Consider the following 21,751-nt stretch of genomic DNA (forward strand, 5'->3'; position numbering starts at 1 on the left):
GTCTTGAGTAGCCATAGGAAGGGGCAGGTCAAGACCTGGACTTCGTTTCAGTCACTGAGGTTTAGAGGGACCTGGAGAGTTTGTATAAATAAAGGGTTGTCAGATGAGATTGGATAACACTAGAACACAGCATTTGAGGGGAAGAAGCTTAGATTTGGGAGGAGGAGTTCAGACCTGGCAGGTTATCAATAGACCTAGAAAAGTGAAAACTATCTTAAGTGAGGGAATAATTTGATGGAACAAACTGACAGGAACCAGCAGCCATTTAAACTTTAGAAAACGAGGTAGGAGGAGTCAGGACCAGGAAATAGATTGGTGGGATCAAAACCTATATATGAGGGGTGCCTGGGCGGCTCAGGTAAACACCCGACTCTTGACTTTGGCTTGGTTGTGATCTCAGGGTCATGGGATCAAGCTCCATGTCTGACTCCCTGCTCAGTGATTCCAAATTCAGTGGGGAGTCTGCTTCAGATTCTCTCTCCCTTTGCCCCTCCCTGCATATGCCCATGCGCTCTATCTCTCAAATAAGTAATCTTTGGGGGAAAAAAGCCTAAACATGAGAAAACTTGGTATTTAGAGAGCCCAAATTTAGAGTGCATGCAGCCCTGATCTTGTGACCCAAGTATAGAGAAGGGAGTCATTAGGGAAATGGAAGAGGAGGTCACAGGATAAATTTTCATTCTTTTCCAACATTTTCCAGTGTAAAACCAGATCAAATTTTGAGAATACAGGGAGAATTACATTCCCAATTTTTGGTCAGGAGTTGATATATCTAATTAGAATGAGGGTTGGAACGAAACTTGACACTTCCTAATGGCAATGTTGTAGCAGAATTGTTATCAGCTGGGTAAGACAGGTGTATTACTGTGGATCAGACACTCAGTCCTATCCTATAGATCTAAAGATTAAATATTCTCTCTTGATATAAGTTAGACTACTTATAGAAGTTTTTAAAAAGCTTTGAATGGTCTGATATTTCAGCACTGTTTTCTTTTTTCTAAAATCCTCACTGTTATAGTGATGCTATACCTCTCTCAACAAATGGTCTTTGAGGGAGGTCCTAGAGGACGGAGTTGATGTTGAGGGTTGACAACGGGAATGTATAAGAACACTTAAATTTAGAGATAAAATTGAATGGGAGAAAAAGGGGCACCTAGACTAAGAGTGTGACTCTGATTTTGGCTAGAGTCATGATTTCAGGGTTGTGGGGGGCCTGCTTGGGATTCTCCCTCTCCCTCACAGCCTGCTGCCTCCCCCCCATAGAAAGAGAAAATAGAAGGTGGATGAAGATAAGCTGTCTCTGCAGTCAGGTGCTGGGTTCACATTAGTTTGTTAAATGTATAAATTTATATTCCATCTACTTCAAAGAGAACTTTGTATCAAAATTAGACACTGGTGAAAATATATTTTTTATTTGGATACAGTAAAACTAATAGTTAAATATAGCAGAGAAGTAGATGTCAGTAGACATTTGAGATTTTTGTTCTGACAAGTAAAATAAACTTGAGCAGGCTCACTTAGAAGCCAAGGTACTAGATGGGAGAAACATGTTAAATCATCTTTTCTTGATTAAAAAAGTAAGCACGTGGAAACTGGCTGAGTCATTCTCCTGTTCTGCATTCAAGGAGAATATACTTTGGGAATTATTGCATAAGAGTTTTTTTTTGGTTAAAGATAATTATTTCTTTAACAGATGGGTAAAACACAATGTTTCTAGAGCAAGTCTTTCATCAGTCTTTGTAAGCTGAGGACTTAGTTAAGGCATTCATTGAAGAGTTAGATGAAATGATCTGTGCCTATTTTCTGAGGATCAGATTTAATAAAGAAATGAGATTTTAGAGAATCTAGAGTAATGGTTAGTTGGAAGCATATAAAGTGAGCCTTGGAAGACTACTTAACTACTCGGTATTTCTCTGAGTACTACCTTAAATTTCTGCAGTATGTGCATTTTAAAAGGCAGGGTATCTCAGGTAAAAGCTGACTTTTCAGACTGTTGAGAATGTTTAATAAATCTTAATTATATTTCCCCTACCTCATCCCCTACCCCCATTACATATACACATACAACAAACAAAGCTTTGGTCTGCTAGACTATGAACTAATGCTTGATCGAGACTTCAGGGCTTTACTATACAAAATGAAAGTATATGTAGTCAACTGTGGGAAAAAGATGATGTATCTTCATTGCCCTAATAATATAAATTATTATAGAATGGACTTGCAAGTCGCTGAGTGAATAAGTGCTTGATGGATCCTTTAATGTTATTCATTTAAATGGAGAACGCCTACAGAGTAGGATTTTAATTTTAATAATGGCTAACCCTGTTGAGCAACTTTAGTGTGTTCTAAAAGCTTTATTTTTATGTGATGTTTCTGTGAAATGAGTTTCTTTTCTGTGAATGAGAAACCTAAGGTTCAGAGGTTTAGCAGCTTGTGATAAGATGATGTAGTTGAACTCATACCCATGTCTTTCTGTGCAGAGCTTGTGCAATGCTTTGTCTTGTATGTGTTCATTTTAACTTATTCTTAACAAATATCTGTTTTCTCCCAGATAATGAAGATATAGTTTGGAGAAAAGGGAAAAAAATCTAAACAAAAAAGACATGGTGTCTATCCTTAGAGCTTAATCTCTTGTAGGAGAGGGCAGGAGCGGATTTCAGATGGGCAGCAGCCAGGGCCTACTGAGAAATTCTGAGAAATTGACCTTTATTTTATACATTCAGCTTGTTGTAAGCACTATAGAATGTGTTGATGTTATTTTGTACCTGGTAGTAATTGAAGCCACAAGTGTATTAAAATTTCAGGTAGTAATTGAAGCCCCAAGTGTTTTAAAATTTCCTGTGACTTTAGCAGACATAGCTTCTTAAATGATCTGATGGGATCTTGACCTAATGGTTGGCAGTACAACAGGTGGGCACTTCTTTGGGAACTTAAAGGGAAGGACATTTGTACTTCTTCCACAAATGATTTCAGCTTGAACAGCTCTTGTAGCATTAACATCTTAACTGTGTTAAAGGAACTTACATCCTTTGACCTTTGATGATACTGTCACTCTTTATGACAGTCCATTTAAAAATCAAGTATTAGTTAAATGATCAGACAAGTAAATGTCAAAGTACTATGATGAGTGCTTCAAAGATGAATGACAGTACAGTGAGAGTAAGAAAGAGTAGGTACCGATCTGGCTGGGAGGGTAGGGAAGGTTTCCTCACTAAGTGTTGCTCCAACCGAGATGAATGAGTACACATTAACTAGTGAGGAGACCCTGGTGAAGAGTGTTCCAAGTAGAGGGAACAAGCCCATTTTCAATGCTCTGGCAGGAAGCTGAAAAAAGATCATTGTTCCTGGAGCAAAGGGCTCAGCGGGGAAGCGTAGAGTACGGTGAGACTGGAAAGGTGGAGAGGAGTTCCCATATGTGTTTATCCAAAGCATGGGAAGTGAATTGACCTTTTTAAGGGGATATTAGTCACCTGATTAGATTAGTTTTTGAAAAGATAGACATGCACATCCATTTGGATTGTCCTCTGGGTGAGAGATGAAAATGTTTGGGGCTATGGTTGTGGTTGTGGTTAAAGGAGAAGGAGTTGAAAATATGGGGAAAACTGGATAGAAAATCCGTAGAATTCATCAATAGGTTATAAGGGGTGCCAGAGCAAAAGCTGTAGAGGACTCCCTAAGTTGCTAGTTGACTAACCAACACATTCTGTTTTAGTTACTTTTAAGTCTGTTCAGGTGTTTTGCAATGTTGTAATGGCCAAAGCTTAGTTTCCAGACTTGAAGTTAATATCTTACAGCATTATAGTTAAAATCTTGTCATCTCTGAGTACAGTGCATGTTTTAATCAGTATTCATTTAAGCTTCATTTGTTCATTGCCTGATTCTCCCCCTCTTTAACTGTTTTCTCTTTAAGCAGTTTTATTATCCTTTACTTATATGAGAAATTTCAAAACAAAATTATTTTTTGGTGGAGATTACTGTTAAACCTGAATCCTTTGATTTCTAAAAAGTTTTGAGATATAATTCATATACCATACAATTAGCCAATTTGAAGTGTATAATTCAGTGGCGTTTAGTGTGGTTCTTAAACCTTACCACAATCAATTTTAGAATATTTTATCACCCCCCAAAAGAAATGTACTCATTAGTAGTTATTCATCATTTCTTCCTAATTCCCCCAGTTGTAGGCAGTCCCGAATAGATTTGCCTTTTCTGAACATATTATATAAATGGAATCTTAAAATATCTGGTCCTTTTTAATATGGCTTTTTAAACTCAGCATAATGTTTTCAAGGTTCATCTGTTTTGTAGCATGTATCAGTACTTCATTCCTTTTTTATGGCTAATATTTTGAATGAATATAACACATTTTGTTTATCCATTCATTTTTTTTTTTAAGATGTTATTTATTTATTTGACAGAGATCACAAGTAGGCAGAGAGAGAGAGAGGAGTAAGCAGGCTCCCCGCCGAGCAGAGAGTCCGATACAGGGCTCGATCCCAGGACCCTGGGATCGTGACCTGAGCGGAAGGCAGAGGCTTTAACCCACTGAGCCACCTAGGCGCCCCTTATCCATTCATTTGATGGACATTTGGGGTGGTTTCCACTTTTTAAAGGACTTTTATAAATAATGTTGTAGTGACCATTTGTGTATAGGTTTTAATGTGAATATGTATTTTCAATTCATCCAAGTATATACCTGGGAGTGGAATTGCTGGGTCGTATTACATATTATTGTGTTTCACTTTTTGAGGAATTGCCAAGCATTTTCCTAAGCTGCTGTACCATTTTATATTCCCACTAGCAATATATAAGGGTTCCAGTTTCTCCACATCCTTGTTCACACTTGGTATCTGTCTTCTTGATTATAAATAACTAAGTGTGAAATTGTAACTCATTGTGGTTTTGATTTGCATTTCCCTGAGGGCTAATGATGTTGAACTTGATTTTTAAAAGAAAGCAGCACTTTGATTTTATTGAGAATATAAAAATGGAAATGTTTGATAATTTCATGCACTTGCTTAGAGATCATTAGTTTTGCTGTATTTAAAATTTGTTCTTCTTTTTATTAGTTGTATTCCCTGAACGACTACAAACCACCCATTTCTAAAGCGAAAATGACCCAAATTACTAAGGCAGCCATCAAAGCTATTAAGGTGAGTAATAAATTTTATACTTCTGTTTTCAGAAGAAAATACTATACTAATATTTTAGAAGAAGGATGATTATTACAGGCTATACAGTTAACCATTGAACATTACAGATTTGGTCTGCATGGGTCCACTTACACAAGAATTTTTTTGGATAAATTCAGTGCATTACTGTGAATATATTTTTTCTTCCTTATGATTTTCTTAACAACATATTGTCTCCAGCTTGCTTTGTTGTAAGAATGCAGTATTTAATACATATAACATAGAAAATATGTGTTAATTAACTTATCAGTATGGCTTCCAGTCAATAATGGCTGATTTTGTGGATTGTCAGAAGTTACATGTGGATTTTCAACTATGCAGGGAATTGGTTAAGGGTAAACTGTGTATTCTCTTCCTCTTTGCAGAGTTAATACATATTCATGGGGAAAAACAAAAATGAAAATTAATGATCACCTATGAACTCTCCCATCTAGAGATAAACATTTAACACTTTTGGTAAATATTCTTCTATAAGCTTTGAAGCTATCATTTTTCTTTACTTAGGCAAGATTTTAGATAGAGCCACGTTGTGGAGACTGTGTTTGTTATTTGTCACATTGACTTTACAGAATCTTGGTAAAGGTTCCTAAATAAAAATTAATAGTTTTTTCCTTACTGATTCTATTGTAGATTTGAAAATGAGCCATTATGAAAAACAATTGAACCTCATTGTATATAGGACATTTAAGCTGTGGGAAGAGGCCATAGGTCTTTAGCCATTGCTTTGATACAGAGGTTTTGAACTAATCTATGTTGACTCACTGATCCTTCCGAAAATCTCAGAGAAGGCTTGAACTTTTCTGTAGAGAAATACACATGCACAGTTTTGCCTAAAAATTCTTGACTTTAAGGATCTTTTTTGAAGTTCAACCGTAAATACCTCTTTCTAAGTGGTCCTTGTCTGCAAAGCTAAGGCTCCCTGCTTTAGTAGGGCTGTTAGAATCAAGAATGAATGAGTGCTTATATTTAATTAAACAGGTTTTAACCTGTGGATATTTGGTAATATGTTTCCCTACTGTAAATAAGAGCATCAGCCATAACCAGAAGCACCAATTATTTAAATAAATAATCCTTAAATAATAACATTGTCTATTAGATTTAACAAATTCTTATTTATGGAAAGAATTGTCACTAGGAGAAAATTCCGATAGTTGATTTTTCAGTGTTCTGGTGGCCAAAGCTTATTTGTCAGACCTGTAGTTAATTTCTTACAGCATTATAGTTAAAATTCCTGTATTTATATGCAGAAAATCAAAGAGGTGATAAGTGAAAAGTATGGTGACCAGTAAGCATTCAAGCGAGAGAATTCTTTAAAAAAGTGAATTTTCGGGTGTCTGATAGCCTTAGTATAGAATCTTTATTTAGTCTTTTGTGCTTTCTTTATCCTATTTTACATTGTGATCTGATTTTTATGATCGTGATTCTGAGAGTATGCAAACGTGTATTACCATTTTTAGTCTGTGAAAATAATTGATGCATTTTATATAACTTGAGAATACTTCTAAAGAAATTTCTTTCATTATAGTTGATACATGGTGTTCTAGATTTAAGTGTACAGTATTAGTGATTCAGCCTCTCTATTCGTTATGCTATGCTCACAAGGGTAGCTGTCATCTGTCACCATACATTGCTATTACAGTATCATTGATTATATTCCCAGTGCTATACCTTTTGTTCCCATGACTATTCATTTCATAACTGGAAGCCTGTATCTCCTCCCCTTAACCTATTTTCCCCATCTCTCCACTGCCCCCTTTCCCTCTGAGCAGAATATTTTCTAATTAAAATGCTCTATAAAGTATTAACAGCAACATTACTCCTATTTTTCAGATGTGGGAAGGGTCTAAGAGAAAATAAGTAATTTGCAATAGTCAGAATAAATACAGCTAAATTTGAATCCAAGTTTTCAATCAAGAGCCTGAACATTATGATATAGTGTACTATTTTGATTTATTGTTAACTGCTTTATATTTTTTAATTTTGAAAATTTAGACATGTTACAAAATACTATAATGACCACCACATAGTCTTCCCTCAGATTTGCCAGTTAACATTTTGCTACAATTTGGTTCATTTCTACACACACACACACACACACACACACATTTTGTGGCTGAATCATTTGATAGTTTCAGATTTCATTCATAATAGCTCTTAATCCCTAGATACTTGAATTTGAATCTCTTAAGAACAAAGACATTTCCTAAGTAACTATATTGTACACTGACCACATGTAAGAAATTTCAGGATCCAGTAAGATCATATATTACATTTATTTGTCTTGTCACGCAGCCATACTCAGCCTTTGTTTTGTTTTTCATACCATTGATATTTTTGAAGGGTGTACCAATTGCTTAGCAGTATTGTATTATTTTAAACTGCATTTAGCACATGTGTAAATTGAGATTTGAGCTGCTTTTTTAAATCAGTTTTAAGTGATACTGTTTTATATTGAGGAAAGTCACTTTTTTTTATCAGTGATTAGAGACATGATTATTTTAATGGGTGCTTGTTAAAACTGCACACTATCAGCAAAATCTCACATAATAGCTGTTGGGGAAGAAGGCCTATGTGAATTGGTAAACTTTGAATTAAAGTTTAGTAAGCAGTTTTACTCAGAATTACATGTAGTAAAGTAGCTAGAAGCAAAAAGAGCACTGTCAAGATGTTTTCCAGAAGGATTTATTATTTAGTACAAATCACTCAGTGTGTGATTAATATTTTGTATGTTGCTTTTAAATGTTTAAGGTAATGCTTACTTTTAAGTAGTTGTTTTGGCTTTTTTATTTAAGTGACTTACACTGTTGAGTAAACTGTTTTTATAGTATGAAAATTATACCCAAGCTTAAACTTGTACATTTTGACTTGATGACTATGAGTAATGAGGTTTTCCTTTCTTTTTGATTTTTGGATTTCTTGATGCAGTTCAAAGGAGTGTTCATGTGTCTCTTCAGTCTAAGGGGAGATCCCTTAAAAGTATAATTCCTGGGATCAAAAGTATAAGTAGAAGCACAATTTAAGTTCTTTAAACACATATGCTAATTATGCAGTTGCCATTAAGATATTAAAATTTATTAAGCACAAATTTTAGATATCTTTTGTTCAATTTATAATTTTTTTTAATCTGTAATTTCTAATTTGTTCCTTTTTAGGTTTATTCATAGTGTTGTTTCTAAAACTTACACCTGTTTTCTTATAATTGATAGCAGCCTATTACTCATTTTTAATCTGTATATTCACTTCACTTCTGTTGATTTGTTTTAGCTAATCCATGAGAACTTTATACATCTCTGTATCTTATTATATATACTTGTTCCACTTTCCAGCAGAAATGAGATAATGAAGTTCAAAACAACTCCCTTGCATATGTTTATTAATGCTATTTTTTGAGTTATTTGATATTTCTAGTATTACCCTAATTTAATGATACCCTTGGAAATCTTTTCCTTCCACGAAAGGAAGAATATACATCTGCCAGTGTGCTTATTACAGGTACTTCGCTGTCAACCTAACAGTATGCGAAAGTATGGTTTTATAAGGACTGTGATAAAATTCTTTTGTATTTCATAACACACTTTGGATATACAGTTTGCCCTTCCTTGAACATCGTGTTGTTTGGGGTGCTGATCTCTGTGCAGTCAAGAATCTATGTACAACTTTGGACTCCCCTAAAACTTAATTACTGATAGCCTACTGTTGTCCAGTAACCTTACCTATAATATAAACAGTCATTAACATCTAGTTTGTATGTTATATGTAATATATACAGCATTTTTATAATCAAGTGAGTCAGAGAAAATAATGTCATTAAGAGTATCATAAGGAAGAGAAAATACATTTACAGTATTTACTTTGTTTATTGAAAAAAAATCAGCATATAAGTGGACCCACATAGTTCAAACCTATGTTCAGTACTCAGTTGTACTGACCATGTATGCACGTCCAGAAACTTTTACTAATTAGGTATCATAGTTAATTGCTTATGAAGGTGAGTGACCTGTTGGTCTCAAAATTCATGATTAAAATTCATTGTTTTGATAGACCTTTGAAACAATGTTAAACCTATGCTTAATGGAAAAACTCAGACCTAATTGAACAGATTTTAAAACTATACTTCATGTTTGTTTTTTTTTTTTAGTTCTATAAACATGTGGTACAGAGCGTTGAGAAATTCATTCAGAAAGTAAGTATAATTTTCAATATGTACACTAAATGTACTATAATTATAGATAAATGCCTTGTGCTCTATTCTTTTAAATCAACTACTCAGGTTTTGTTTTTGATGGACTGTTCAAAAGTGATTCCATTTATTTTATTTTCTAATTAAGAAATAAGGGTGCCTGGGTCGCTTAGTCGGTTAAGGGTCTAACTCTTGATCTTAGCTCAGGTCTTGATGTCAGGGTTTAATTCCCCCATGCTAGGCTCCACCAGTGTGGAGCCTACTTAAGTAAGTAAATAAATAAGTAAATAAGTAAATGAAATGATAGTGCTTTTTGGATAATTCTGAAAACAATAACTTTCATTCAGGTAGATGTTCTTGTTAATTTGCAGTGCCATAGTGAGCATCTGTCCCCTGAAAAAAATGGTGTACATATGATTTTTAAAGTATGTTACTTCTCACTTGTCATTTCAAGCAGAATGCCTAGAGAGCAGCTCTTCTTTTAGATAAAGTGTGGATAAGACATTGCCTACCCGCTACTTCTCTTCTGCTGATTCATTTTGTCTCATCCATTAAGACATTATACATCTCAGCATCTTATTTTATAGACCCAAAGTTCCATTGTCTAGGATAAGCGAGAGTAATGAAGTTGAAAACAGCTAGCTGTCTCATACACATTTGATAATACTTTTTGTAAGCAGAGTCCAAGGTGACTAGATTATAGTTTTTTGCTCTCCTGGTGATCAGTGCCCTATTCATGCCACATTTTTTTGGCAGGAGTGCACACAGCTTAAAACTTACAAAATGATACTATATTTGTACTTTACTGTAACTGAATTTAGGTTTTGTACTCTGACCATGTTCATGTTCCTGGATGTAACCAGTACCAGTTTGAGAATCAGTGGTATATGGCATTTAAGGATTCAGGAAGATTGCAGTGTTTTTAAAAAATAGTTGACAAGAAGGAAGGGTATGTGAATCAGTCAGTTGACTGTGTCATGTCGGTAACCTTGAGTAAATCAATTTCGTTAATCTTTCTGTGATTCAGCTTTTTTCTGAAGTCTTGGTTTCTCAGTACTTAGAGTATTAGTAAAACAACTAGTGAGTTTTGAGTTTTTGAGTTGAACAACTAGTGAATTGAGGCTGAGATGCAAAGTAAAATAAAATAATAAGTATGCTGTTTTAGGTAAATCACAGTATAATAGAAATGTTGGTGATTGGAAAATTTCATTGTTCTAAAACTTTTAAAAGTTATTTTAAAAAGTTTCGAATGTCTAAAGCAGTGCATCTTAAACTTTTTTGTGCAGTGGAGTTACCTGGGATCTTGTTAAAATTCAGATTCTCAATTCACTAAGTGTGTCAAGGGTCTGAGAGTCTGCATTTCTACCTGTTCTTAGAGGATACTTAAGCTGTTAATTTAGAAACCACAATTTGAATAGTAAGGGTTTAAGGGATAAACATGAATTTACAAGTAAATGTTTTTTACTGATTTTTATTTAGAGCAGGGGTACTTTTAATAAGATATTTCAGAATCTTAAACCTTGGGTGAGCAGAATTCTCTCCATTGTGAGATAATTGTAGAATCAGTCTGGAAAAGCAAGTCGGTATTGCGGGGGTGGGGAGATGAAGTTAAAAAAGGTGGAATTTTATCTCTCTTTACAAGACATTCCAAGGTATAACATTCCACATAGAAATAAGAAACCTGTTGAAAGGAGAATCCTCATACAGTATGTACAGTTTGGAACTGTTCAAATATAGGCATTATATGAAGTGCTCCAGTGGCCACATTTTAAATAGAGTTCTTAGTAGAGACAGTAGGACAAACTTAAACCTAACATAGTATGAACAACTTTATGCCTCGCCTATGCAGTCTGAAAGTTAGAAGTCCTAGGCATGCCATCCTCTGTTTAGAATGTATAATCTTCAGAGGTAATTTCTGGCACAATATTTTGATCTTTCTCTTAAGAGAAATACTTCTCAGTCAGGTTTAGAGAAGCTTTGTATAGAGTCTCGTTTTCATGGTCTTAAGGAGTTCCACTTTTTTCTAGCCCTCCACATTCTTCGGTCATTATATACTGAGTTCTAAGTTTCACCTAGTTTCTCCACAGCCTGAAAGAGGTTTGAAATGGTATCTTTCATCGTTAAGAGGTTCATCCACATTTCTGTTAGGTCATAGTGAATGAGGTAAACAATCTATACGCCTCTTCCATCACCTGTACAGTTGGTCACAGTCCAATAGCTTACTGTTGTACCTTAAAGTCTGCCTTAGAGGGATACCTTGCTGGCTCAGTCAGTAGAGCATGAGACTTTTGATCTTAAAGCCTCACTTAGAACCAAAGACAAATGACATTGCCAGTCAGTGTCTGGGCAGAAATTTGAATACTTTACCCCTACCCTGTTTAAAACAGAAATTCAGCAGTGGGTTAGTTAATGGTAAATTGAGTTGCGTGAGTGCATTTTTAAGCTATTTTGTGAAAATTGCAGATTCATGTGTCATTTAATCAATAGATGATGCTTACATTAGATTACAGTAAAGAGAGATCCCATATACTCTTCACCCAGGTTCCCCCAATGGTAATGTCTTGATAACATAAGTACTACAACCAGGACATTCATATAGTCCACCAAACTCAGATTTTACCAGTTTTACATGCACTCATTTGTGTGTATGTATATTTAGTTCTGTGCAATTTAATCACATGTATTGATTCATAAAACCAGCACTGTAGTCAGGATATAACATAGTCCATCACCCTAAGGAGCCATCATGTTCCTTCTCCTTTTTAGAGAGCCACCTTCTACTCTCTTCCTCGCTCCCCCCGCCAACTCCTGAGGGCATTAGTCTGTTCTCTAATTTGCCATTTCAAGAATGTTATGTAAATATAGACTTTTGAAATGGGCTTGTTTTGTCAGTATAATTTTATTTAGATCCATCCAAATTGTGCATGTGTCTAATGGCTCCTTCATTTTTAAGTGAGGTTCCATTGGTATGGATGTACCACAGTTTGTCTAGCCATTCACCCATTGAAAGCCATCTAAATCATTTCCATTTGGGGGGAGCTTTTATTAATAAAGCTGCCAGGAACATTTGTCTGTGGATTTTTGTGTGAATAAAAGTTTCCATTTCTCTGGGAAAGTAAGTACATGTTGTTTCATAAGAATCTGCCACTCTTTCCTAGAATGGTTGTACCATTTTACATTCCCACCAACAGTGTATGATTGATCCAGTTTCCACATTCTTTGCCATCATTTGGTGTTACCACTTTAGCTATTCTGATAAATGTATAGTAGTGTCTCATTGTGTTTTAATTTGCATTTACCTAATGGCTGATGATGCTGAACATGTTTTCACATGCTTCTTTGACATTTTCAGTGAAATGTCTCTTCATATTTTTGTTCATTTTCTAATTGGGTGGTTTTTTACTGTCAAGTTTTCAGAGTTCTTAATAATATTCTAGATGTAAGTCCTTTGTCAGAGAGATGGTTTGTAAATATTTTTTTCTTAATTGGTAGCTTGTCCTTTCTTTTAACACAAGATCCAAGGTCTTTTGCAGAACAAAGATTTTATTTTAGTGTTGATGAAGTTCCAGATTGTATATAGTTTTTTTAATACCAGAGGAAACCTTTTTTTTCCTCTTTCCTAGTCTCACTGGAACTTCACTATGGACGGGGTGGAGGGGGGCAGATAAAACACTAGTAAAAATGCTGCAGTACTGATGATGGTAGGGAACCAGAAGCCCACTCCACCTATTTTGTTTTTTGCCCCATAACCCTTGACATCCTTGCATAGATGCTTTGTTTCTGTGGAACCTAATTTGTAAAACCCCTGAATTAGAGTATTGTTTGTAGTAGGAAATACTCTTTTAACAAATTTATGAAAAAGTCTGTTTGTCATGTACATTATATGTAGTCAATTGAAAGATCTAAGAAAAATGTGAAGGATTATTTAATGATGTTGGCTTATAATTTTGGGTATCCTCTAGTCCCAGAACACCATATATTAGCTTGTCTATACTTTTCCTTCACCCATCATAGACAAATAGTGCAAAAAGAGGAGAAATATTATAGCACTTTGGTACTGTGTTATTTGTGAGTCTGTGTTTAGCATGAGAGATTTATAGAGGAATGAATGAGAGTAATAAATGAAAAGGTAAATTAATAGTGGAAGATGATTTCCCATAGGCGAGGAAAATTGCTTGAAAGGTTACTCTGGCTTCTTGCTTCTGGTGTGGGGTATGCAAAGATTTAGGTAGTTGGCCACAGATAGTTTAAAAACAGTAAATTTTCAGATTCTCACTTGCCTTATGTACTTCTTATTAAACTCTGCTCTGGGGTATTTTTGATCAGTTCTTCATCCCATATACCTTAAATTGACATTTTAAATGTATCTTGAGCTTATCATTGTTAGGCATTAAGAGAAGGTTTTGTCTGTTGTGTTTTAAGAACTCAAGGAAGTTTATATAAATGTTTCTTTTTATATGAAATGTTTGTATAGGTATACAGAGAAGTGCGGAAGACATAATATGCATAGCTTAATTTTTTAAAGTTACCTGTATAACCACCACTCAGTGCAAGACATGGAACTTTGACTGAAGTCTCCCAAGTTCCTCTTCTTGATCATACCCCTCCCCAAGTAATACACAGTCTGAGTTTTATGTTAGTCACGTTCTTGTTTGACATAGTATTACTCTTTAAGTCTGCATTCTTAAAGCAGTTCAACCTGATTTTCAGTTTTGCATAAATGGAATCCTTGTTACATATTCTTTAGTGTACAGTTGTTTTTACTCAGTATTACATGTTTAGGATTCATTCCTGTTGATTATAAAAGTATTTGTTTCTTTTCATTGGTATATATTCCGTATGTGAATAACTGTTGCTTATCTGTTCTGTTGATAGACATTGTGTGTGTGTGTGTGTGTGTGTGTGTGTGTTTGTATGTTTTCCAGTTTTTGGAGTTATGAATACACTTACATATTTATCCTGGTATGGTTTCTATTTCTGTGGAGTGGAATTGCTGGGTAGTAGGATATGTATTTCTTTAAGTTGGCTAGATAATTCCAAATAAATTTCATAATGGTTGTACTAATCATACTCCCACTCTCATTCAGTGTGTGTTTGTGTTGCTCCCATCTTTACCCACACTTAATATTGTTAGACTCTAATCTAGTAAGTCTTAGTTAAAGATTATTTTTAAAAAATACTATCCTCATTTCACCTTTACTTAAGGAGTTAAATTCCAGCCAGCTTTATATCTTCTTTGTCAGAATGTTTTTTAGATTCTTAAGGACTCATCAAATAGAATGAATTTCTTTAGTCAAAGAGCAAAATGACCTTTTATCAAACTGAAAAATATTAGGTTATTATTAGTTACAAACTGTTATTACTTTTCTTCGGTTTCAGTATTATCACATCAAGGTTAATCTGAAATATTTTACTAAGCTGTACATTAAATTTGGATTTGTTTAGATTTGTTTCATCAGGAACTGGGATAATATTTTTTTCCTTCCTTGTCATCTCCCTTCTCCTATAGTTATATGATGATACATTATGTCAGTGAAGTATCAAAGCCCTGTCCACCTCTTGCTTCCTTGCTTGGGTGCCCACAACCCTCTAAGTATAAGGAGGGAAGGAATTAGTGATTCCCTGTCATCCCTTTCAGCTTCACACTTTTAGGAAAGCTTGAATCATCAGAAGTCTTGAAAACAACACAAAAACAATATGTTTGCCATCTTAAAAGAAAAAATACCACTTAGTCTTTCCACTTATTTTGTAGCTCTAAGTTCTATAGTTAAATGTTATTTCCTTAAGTAACACGTAGATACAGGTTCAGAGTCAGCAGTGAAGATCTCGCAGGCTCAATTAAGAGTATTGTATGTGTTTAGTTCTTGTTGAACCTTCCTTCCTGATCTGTATACCTTTATTTCCTTTTCTTGTCTTGTTGCATTATCTAGGACTTCCAGTATGATGTTGAAAAGCAGTAGTGGGGGGGTATCCATTCCTGGTTGTCACCCATACTTAGTGGGAAAACTTTAAGTTTGTCATCAGTGAGTATGATGTTAGGTTTTTTATAAAGCCTGTACCTCTGGACCATGGCCTTACCACATGCTTCTCAGTTTTTCTTACTCCTTCTTAGGCAGGACAGGATGGCTGTATTTTCTTTACACTAGGTCAGTGAGGCTATTGTCCGTACCATTCAGTGCTTTGCAAGTACAGCCACATGCTCCTGTATTTACCATTGTAGCTCTACTTCCTTTAATGTTAACTTTTGTATTTTTTGTGAGAGAGAGGGAGCGAGAACAAGTACCCCAGAATGCGCGAGCAGGGGTGTAGGGACAGAAGGAGAGGGAGAAAGAGAATCTTAAGCAGGCTCCATGCCCAGTGCCAAGTCCCTCGATCTCACAATCCTGAGCTGAAATCAAGAGTTGGATGCCCAACCAACTGAGCCACCCAGGTGTCCCTAATGTTAATTTTTAGAGCAGAAAGTGGCAGCAAAAATTCTAATAATAAAATCATTATATAAGGTGTGTTTATAAATTGCAAAGTATGTGGTCCAGGTCACCTAGAGAGGTTTTTTTGCCAAAAAACTCTTGACTTCTAATGGTGTTCATGTAATAGCTTGAATAACCTTAGAATGAAAATCACATAATATGTTTAAAAGTGGATTCTCCCTATGTTATTGACTTTCTCTCTACAAAACTGTTTCTGGGGGCGCCTGGGTGGCTCAGTGGGTTAAGCCACTGCCTTCGGCTCAGGTCATGATCCCAGGTCCTGGGTTCAAGCCCCGCATCGGGCTTTCTGCTCGGCAGGGAGCCTGCTTCCTCCTCTCTCTCTGCCTGCCTCTCTGCTTACTTGTGATTTCTCTCTGTCAAATAAATAAATAAAATCTTTAAAAAAAAAAAAAAAAAACTGTTTCTGCAGCAGAAGAAATTGAAAATTACTAGGATGTAGTTTAAAGATGATATTAACTGAAAACTTAATATGACATGACTTTATTATTATTATTTAAAGAGTAAAAATTCCTCATACCAGTGGAGAGTCTTAGGGATTCTTGTATATTCAGTACTGATAGAACTTGAAGAGGAAATTGAAGAAACATTTCAGGTTCTTGGTCTTAATTTTTCCTTAGGTTTCTAGTTGGTGACTCAGCTAAGTTTACCAGTTACTAAGTTATTTTAAAACACGAAGTCATACTTAAGATTTTCCCCCCCATTCTATGTGGCAAAAATGCCTACTCTACAAGTGAGGGAAAATCGTTCTACACATCTTAATATAGGTATATCTGAAGATACTGTGGATGAAGAAATTTTTTCCCCCCTTAGGCCTTATAGTTTATCACTAAACTGTTAATATATGTTTGAAGCTTTCAGAATCTTTACAGTAGGCCCCAAAAGGTCCATTTATTATTTTGTGCACTCATGATTCTTCTGTGTTGTGAGTTTGTAACCTGAGTTTTTGTTATAAATCAGTGAGAAGGATGTATTTTTTTAAAATTTAGTACATTCATCACTTACCATTCAGTATTTTTTAAAAGATTTGAAAGCGAGAAAGCATGGGGGAGGGGAGCAGAGGGGAAGGGAGAGAGAATCTCAGGCAGACACCCTGCTGAGTGCAGAGCCTCACCCAGAGCTTAATCTCAGAACCCTAGGTCGCAACCTGAGCTAAAATCAAGAGTTGAACACTTAATTGACTGTGCCACCCAGGCGCCCCTCAATATTAATTTTTAAAGCTCTTATAAGCAATTTAAAAATCCTGTTGATTCTCGGTCTCAAGGTAATCATGTATATGAAATAATTTATGTCCATTTTTTTTGTCTTTGGCAAAATTAAGATGCCAGTAAATCAGGTCAATCAATAAATATTAATCACTTATCTATATTTGTGGCATTAGGGACTAGATAAATTTTAACAAAGTTGATGTCCTGCTTTTCATTAAATTTTAAGTTTTCTTTACTGAGATAAATTATTTGCTCAGTTAGGTTGATATTTCTTTGAATGTATGGTAGTCAAAGGAAGATAACCTTGGCCAGATACATGAACTGAAGGATGAATATGCTAGATGTTTTAGGAACATGAGGGAAAACTATTTCAGGCATTCAAGAGCCGTAACTTACAACAGAGCAGATATTTTGAACCTTTAGGTAGGTTAAACTTAAAACTTCAGTATCCAAACACCAGCATTATTGCCCTCTTATGAAATATTTCAGGTTTTTAACAGTCAGAGTGTTATAATAGATACTTGTGAATTGATGCTAAAGGTCTTTGTATTTTCTTGATGTAAGTAAAAATCTAAGGATAAGGTTCTTAAGTATTTGAAGAAACAGATGAAGTATAGTAGATGAACATCATCTTGTCTTTTTGCAGAATGAAATCACTCATTGTCTCAGCCAGAATTGCCATTAGAAACATGTATGTGTGTGTGAGGGGTAGATTGAGGATCCTGTTCTCACTGGTACTCGGGTTTCCAAGGATTTTTCAAGAATATAATTGTGCTTTAGTGCCATATGTGATTTCTAGGAAATTACTTTGGGTGAGATACTTAGCTAATTACACCCAAAAGTTGAAGCTGCTTTTTGCAGCTATAATTTCATGTTAATTAACATAAACTTGGAAAGCAGGTTTCTTACACTTTTGGATATGGTGACAAACCAGGAGCAGTAACCTTGATACTAAAAGGATTCTTCATTGTGCTTCCCTAACCAGATAGGCTAGAAGAAAAGCTTGTGGCAAGAAAGTAGGAGGTATTTTCCTCAATTTGGGTGATGGATAAGAAGGTTGAGAAACATTTATCAGTGGAGTAGCTAAAAAATAGGATAGATTCCTGGAATCATAATGGTTTTGTCTTATCTTTCTTATAGATGTGGTATTTGAGGAAACTTTTGAAACTCTGGGCTCGGTATATTTAGAATGTTACATTGTTCCTCATTAGTACAGAAAACTTTTTGTAAAAGGTTTTCAGATGATTTCTAATGAGTATGTTGGCAATGCTTTTTCTACAGCCCTTTCCTGAATTTGTTGTTTTCCTTGTGTGTGACATTTCAAAGTCATTAAACAATTTTTTTAGGGGGGTGGTTATAACGGTACCTTATTTATCCTTTTGGGTTTTGTCACTCAAGCCAGTTATGCAATACTGTTTTGGAACGTAGGTGATTGGCAGTTGAATTGGGTGAATGGAACAGCCAAAGTAGATTAAAATGCCATTCCAGAGACAGATGGTGTGGAATAGTCAATGTCTGAACATTCATTACGTCTACATAAGCATTGTTTTTGTATTTGTATAGGATTTATAATAAATGCTGCCTTCTCATTCCTTCCCTTCCTATTCTTTGTTCCATCAGTGTAAACCAGAATACAAGGTACCTGGACTTTATGTTATTGACTCCATTGTACGACAATCTCGACATCAGTTTGGTCAAGAAAAGGATGTGTTTGCACCCAGATTTAGTAATAACATCATTAGCACTTTCCAGAATTTATATCGTTGCCCTGGGGATGACAAGGTATGCTGGCTTTTTTTTTTTTAAAGTTGATATATTACCCTTTGCTCTTAATGAGACTAGTTTATCTTAACTATGATTTTATGTTACTATTTCCTCCTAGTAATTCTGAATTTGAATATTTAGTTATTACACTATCCACATTCTGAGATTCTTAGCATCTTAAACAAAAAATGGAGAGATGTAGTTGATTTGGCTGTTTTTTAAATTTATTTGGTGATTTGGTGATAAAGAATTGGTGATAAAGAAACTGGCTATAAATAAGCTTTTGAAATTAGACTGAAAGCTTATTTATTCTCACACTTAACTAATTTCGTGCTTTGATTATTTGAACTGATATTTACCTATTTAGTGTCTATGGAAAATGGATTTACTAAGCAGTTAGCAGAAAATAACTGCATTTTATTTCATTTTTTAATTTTTAAAATTCTAACCTTTATCTCATTTTTTTTTTACAACATGCATTTATTGAACCCCTTCTGTATATTAGGCATTCTTTAAAGGAATTCATAGTCACACAGTAAATTTTTTTTTAATTAACGTATAATGTTACAGGGTTACGGGTCTGAATCATCGGTTCACAGTGCAGTTCACAGCACTCACCATACCATATACCCTCACCAGTGTCTATCACCCAGCCATCTTAGGCAACCCTTAGTTTGTTTCTTGAGATTAAGAGTCTCTTACGGTTTGTCTCCCTCCCTGGTCCCATCTTGTTTCATTTTTCCTTCCCTTCTCCCCATTGACCCCCATCCTGCCTCTCAAATTCCTCATATAAGAGAGATCATAATAATTGTCTTTCTCTGATTGACTTATTTCACTTAGCACAATACCCTCTAGTTCCATCCACATTATAGCAAATGGCAAGATTTGGGGGTTTTGATGGCTGCATAGTATTACACACACACACACACACACACACACATACACACCATATCTTCTTTATTCATTCATCTGTTGATGGACATCTAGGTTCTTTCCATAGTTTGGCTATTGTGAACATTGCTGCTATAAACATTTGGGTGCATGTGCCCCTTTGGATCAGTACATTTGTATCTTTAGGGTAAATACCGAGTAGTACAATTGCTGAGTTATAGGGTAGCTCTATTTTCAAGTTTTTGAGGAACCTCCATACTGTTTACTAGAGTGGCTGCACCAGCTTGCATCCCACCCAACAATGTAGGAGGGTTCCCCTTTCTCTGTATCCTTGCCAACACTTGTCATTTCCTGACGGGTTAATTTTAGCCATTCTGACTGGTGTGAGGTGGTATCTCACTCTGGTTTTGATTCATTTGGGTGTGTTCTTTGCAGAAATGTCTGTTCATGTCTTCTGCCCATTTCTTGATTGGATTATTTGTTCTTTGGGTATTGAGTTTGTTAAATTCTTTATCAATTTTGAATACTGGCCCTTTATCTGATCTGTCATTTGCAAATACCTTTTCCCATTCTGTCAGTTGTCTTTTGGTTTTGTTGACAGTTTGCGTTGCTGTGCAAAAGCTTTTGCTCTTGATGAAGTCCCAGTAGTTCATTTTTGCCCTTGCTTCCCTTGCCTTTGGTGACGTTTGTAGGAAGAAGTTGCTGCGGCTGAGGTCAAAGAGATTGCCGCCTGTGTTCTTCTCAAGGTTTTTGATAGATTCCTGTTTTACACTGAGGTCTTGCATCATTTTGAGTCTGTATTTGTATGTGGTGTAAGGAAATGGTCCAGTTTCACTCTTCTGCATGTAGCTGTCTAGTTTTCCCAACACCATTTGTTGAAGAGACTTTTTTTTTTCCCCATTGGACATTATTTCCTGCTTTGTCGAAGATTAGTTGACCATAGCGTTGAGGGTCCATTTCTGGGCTCTATTCTGATCTGTTGATCTATGTCTGTTTTTCTGCCAATACCATACTGTCTTGGTGATTGTAGCTTTGTGTAGTAGAGCTTGAAGTCTGGAACTGTGGTGCCACCAACTTTGGCTTTCTCTTTCAACATTCCTCTGGCTATTTGGGGTCTTTTCTGGTTCCATATAAATTTTAGGATTATTTGTTCCATTTCTTTGAAAAAAGTTGATAGTATTTTGATAGGGATTGCATTAAATGTGTAGATTGCTCTGGGTAGCATAGACATTTTCACAATATTTTTTCTTCCAAGCCATGAGCATGGAACGTTTTTCCATTTCTTTGTGTCTTCCTCAATTTCTTTTATGAGTACTTTACAGTTTTCTGAGTACAGAGTCTTTGCCTCTTTGGTTAAGTTTATCCCTAGGTATCTTACGGTTTGGGGTGCAATTGTAAATGGGATTGACACCTTAATTTCTCTGTCTTCTGTCTTGCTGTTGGTGTACAGAAATGTAACTGGTTTCTGTGCATTGATTTTATATCCTGACACGTTACTGAATTTCTGTAAGAGTTTTAGCAGTTTTGGAGTGGAGTCTTCTGGGTTTTCCACACAAAGTATCATATCATCTGCAAAGAGTGAGAGTTTGGCTTCTTCATTGCCAATTCAGATGCCTTTTATTTCTTTTTTTTGTCTGATAGCTGAGGCTAGGACTTCTAGTACTGTGTTGAATAGCACTGGTGATAGTGGACATCCCTACCATGTTCCTGACCTTAGGGGGAAAGCTCTCAGTTTTTCCCCATTGAGAATGATATTCACTGTGGATTTTTCATAGATGGCTTTGTTGATATTGAGGTATGTACCCTCTATCCCTACACTTTGAAGAGTTCTGATCAAGAAAGGATGCTGTCTTTTGTCAAACAAATGCTTTTTCAGCATCTATTGAGAGTATATGGTTTTTGTCTTTCTTTTATTAATATGTTGTATCACATTGATTGATTTGTGGATGTTGAACTAACCTTGCAGCCCAGGAATAAATCCCACTTGGTCATGGTGAATAATCCTTTTAATGTACTGTTGGATCCTCTTGG

The 21,751-nt window shown here is 35.4% G+C and overlaps 1 protein-coding gene across 6 annotated transcripts in view; it reads left to right on the forward strand.

Moving 5' to 3' along the window:
- Positions 1-21,751, forward strand: part of SCAF8 (SR-related CTD associated factor 8) — a 151,700-nt gene that overhangs the window by 26,527 nt on the left and 103,422 nt on the right. For all 6 annotated transcript variants that reach the window (XR_007128100.1, XM_047733398.1, XM_047733399.1 and 3 more), the window contains 3 exons: positions 5,070-5,153; positions 9,331-9,375; positions 18,686-18,847. Coding sequence is in view for 5 of the 6 variants with exons in the window: in XM_047733398.1 (XP_047589354.1) it covers positions 5,070-5,153; positions 9,331-9,375; positions 18,686-18,847 (291 nt within the window). In the remaining variant the exon portion in view is untranslated. The remainder of the gene's footprint in view (positions 1-5,069; positions 5,154-9,330; positions 9,376-18,685; positions 18,848-21,751) is intronic.

The sequence above is a fragment of the Lutra lutra genome, chromosome 6, assembly GCF_902655055.1.
Source record: "Lutra lutra chromosome 6, mLutLut1.2, whole genome shotgun sequence".
NCBI classification, from domain to species: domain Eukaryota; kingdom Metazoa; phylum Chordata; class Mammalia; order Carnivora; family Mustelidae; genus Lutra; species Lutra lutra.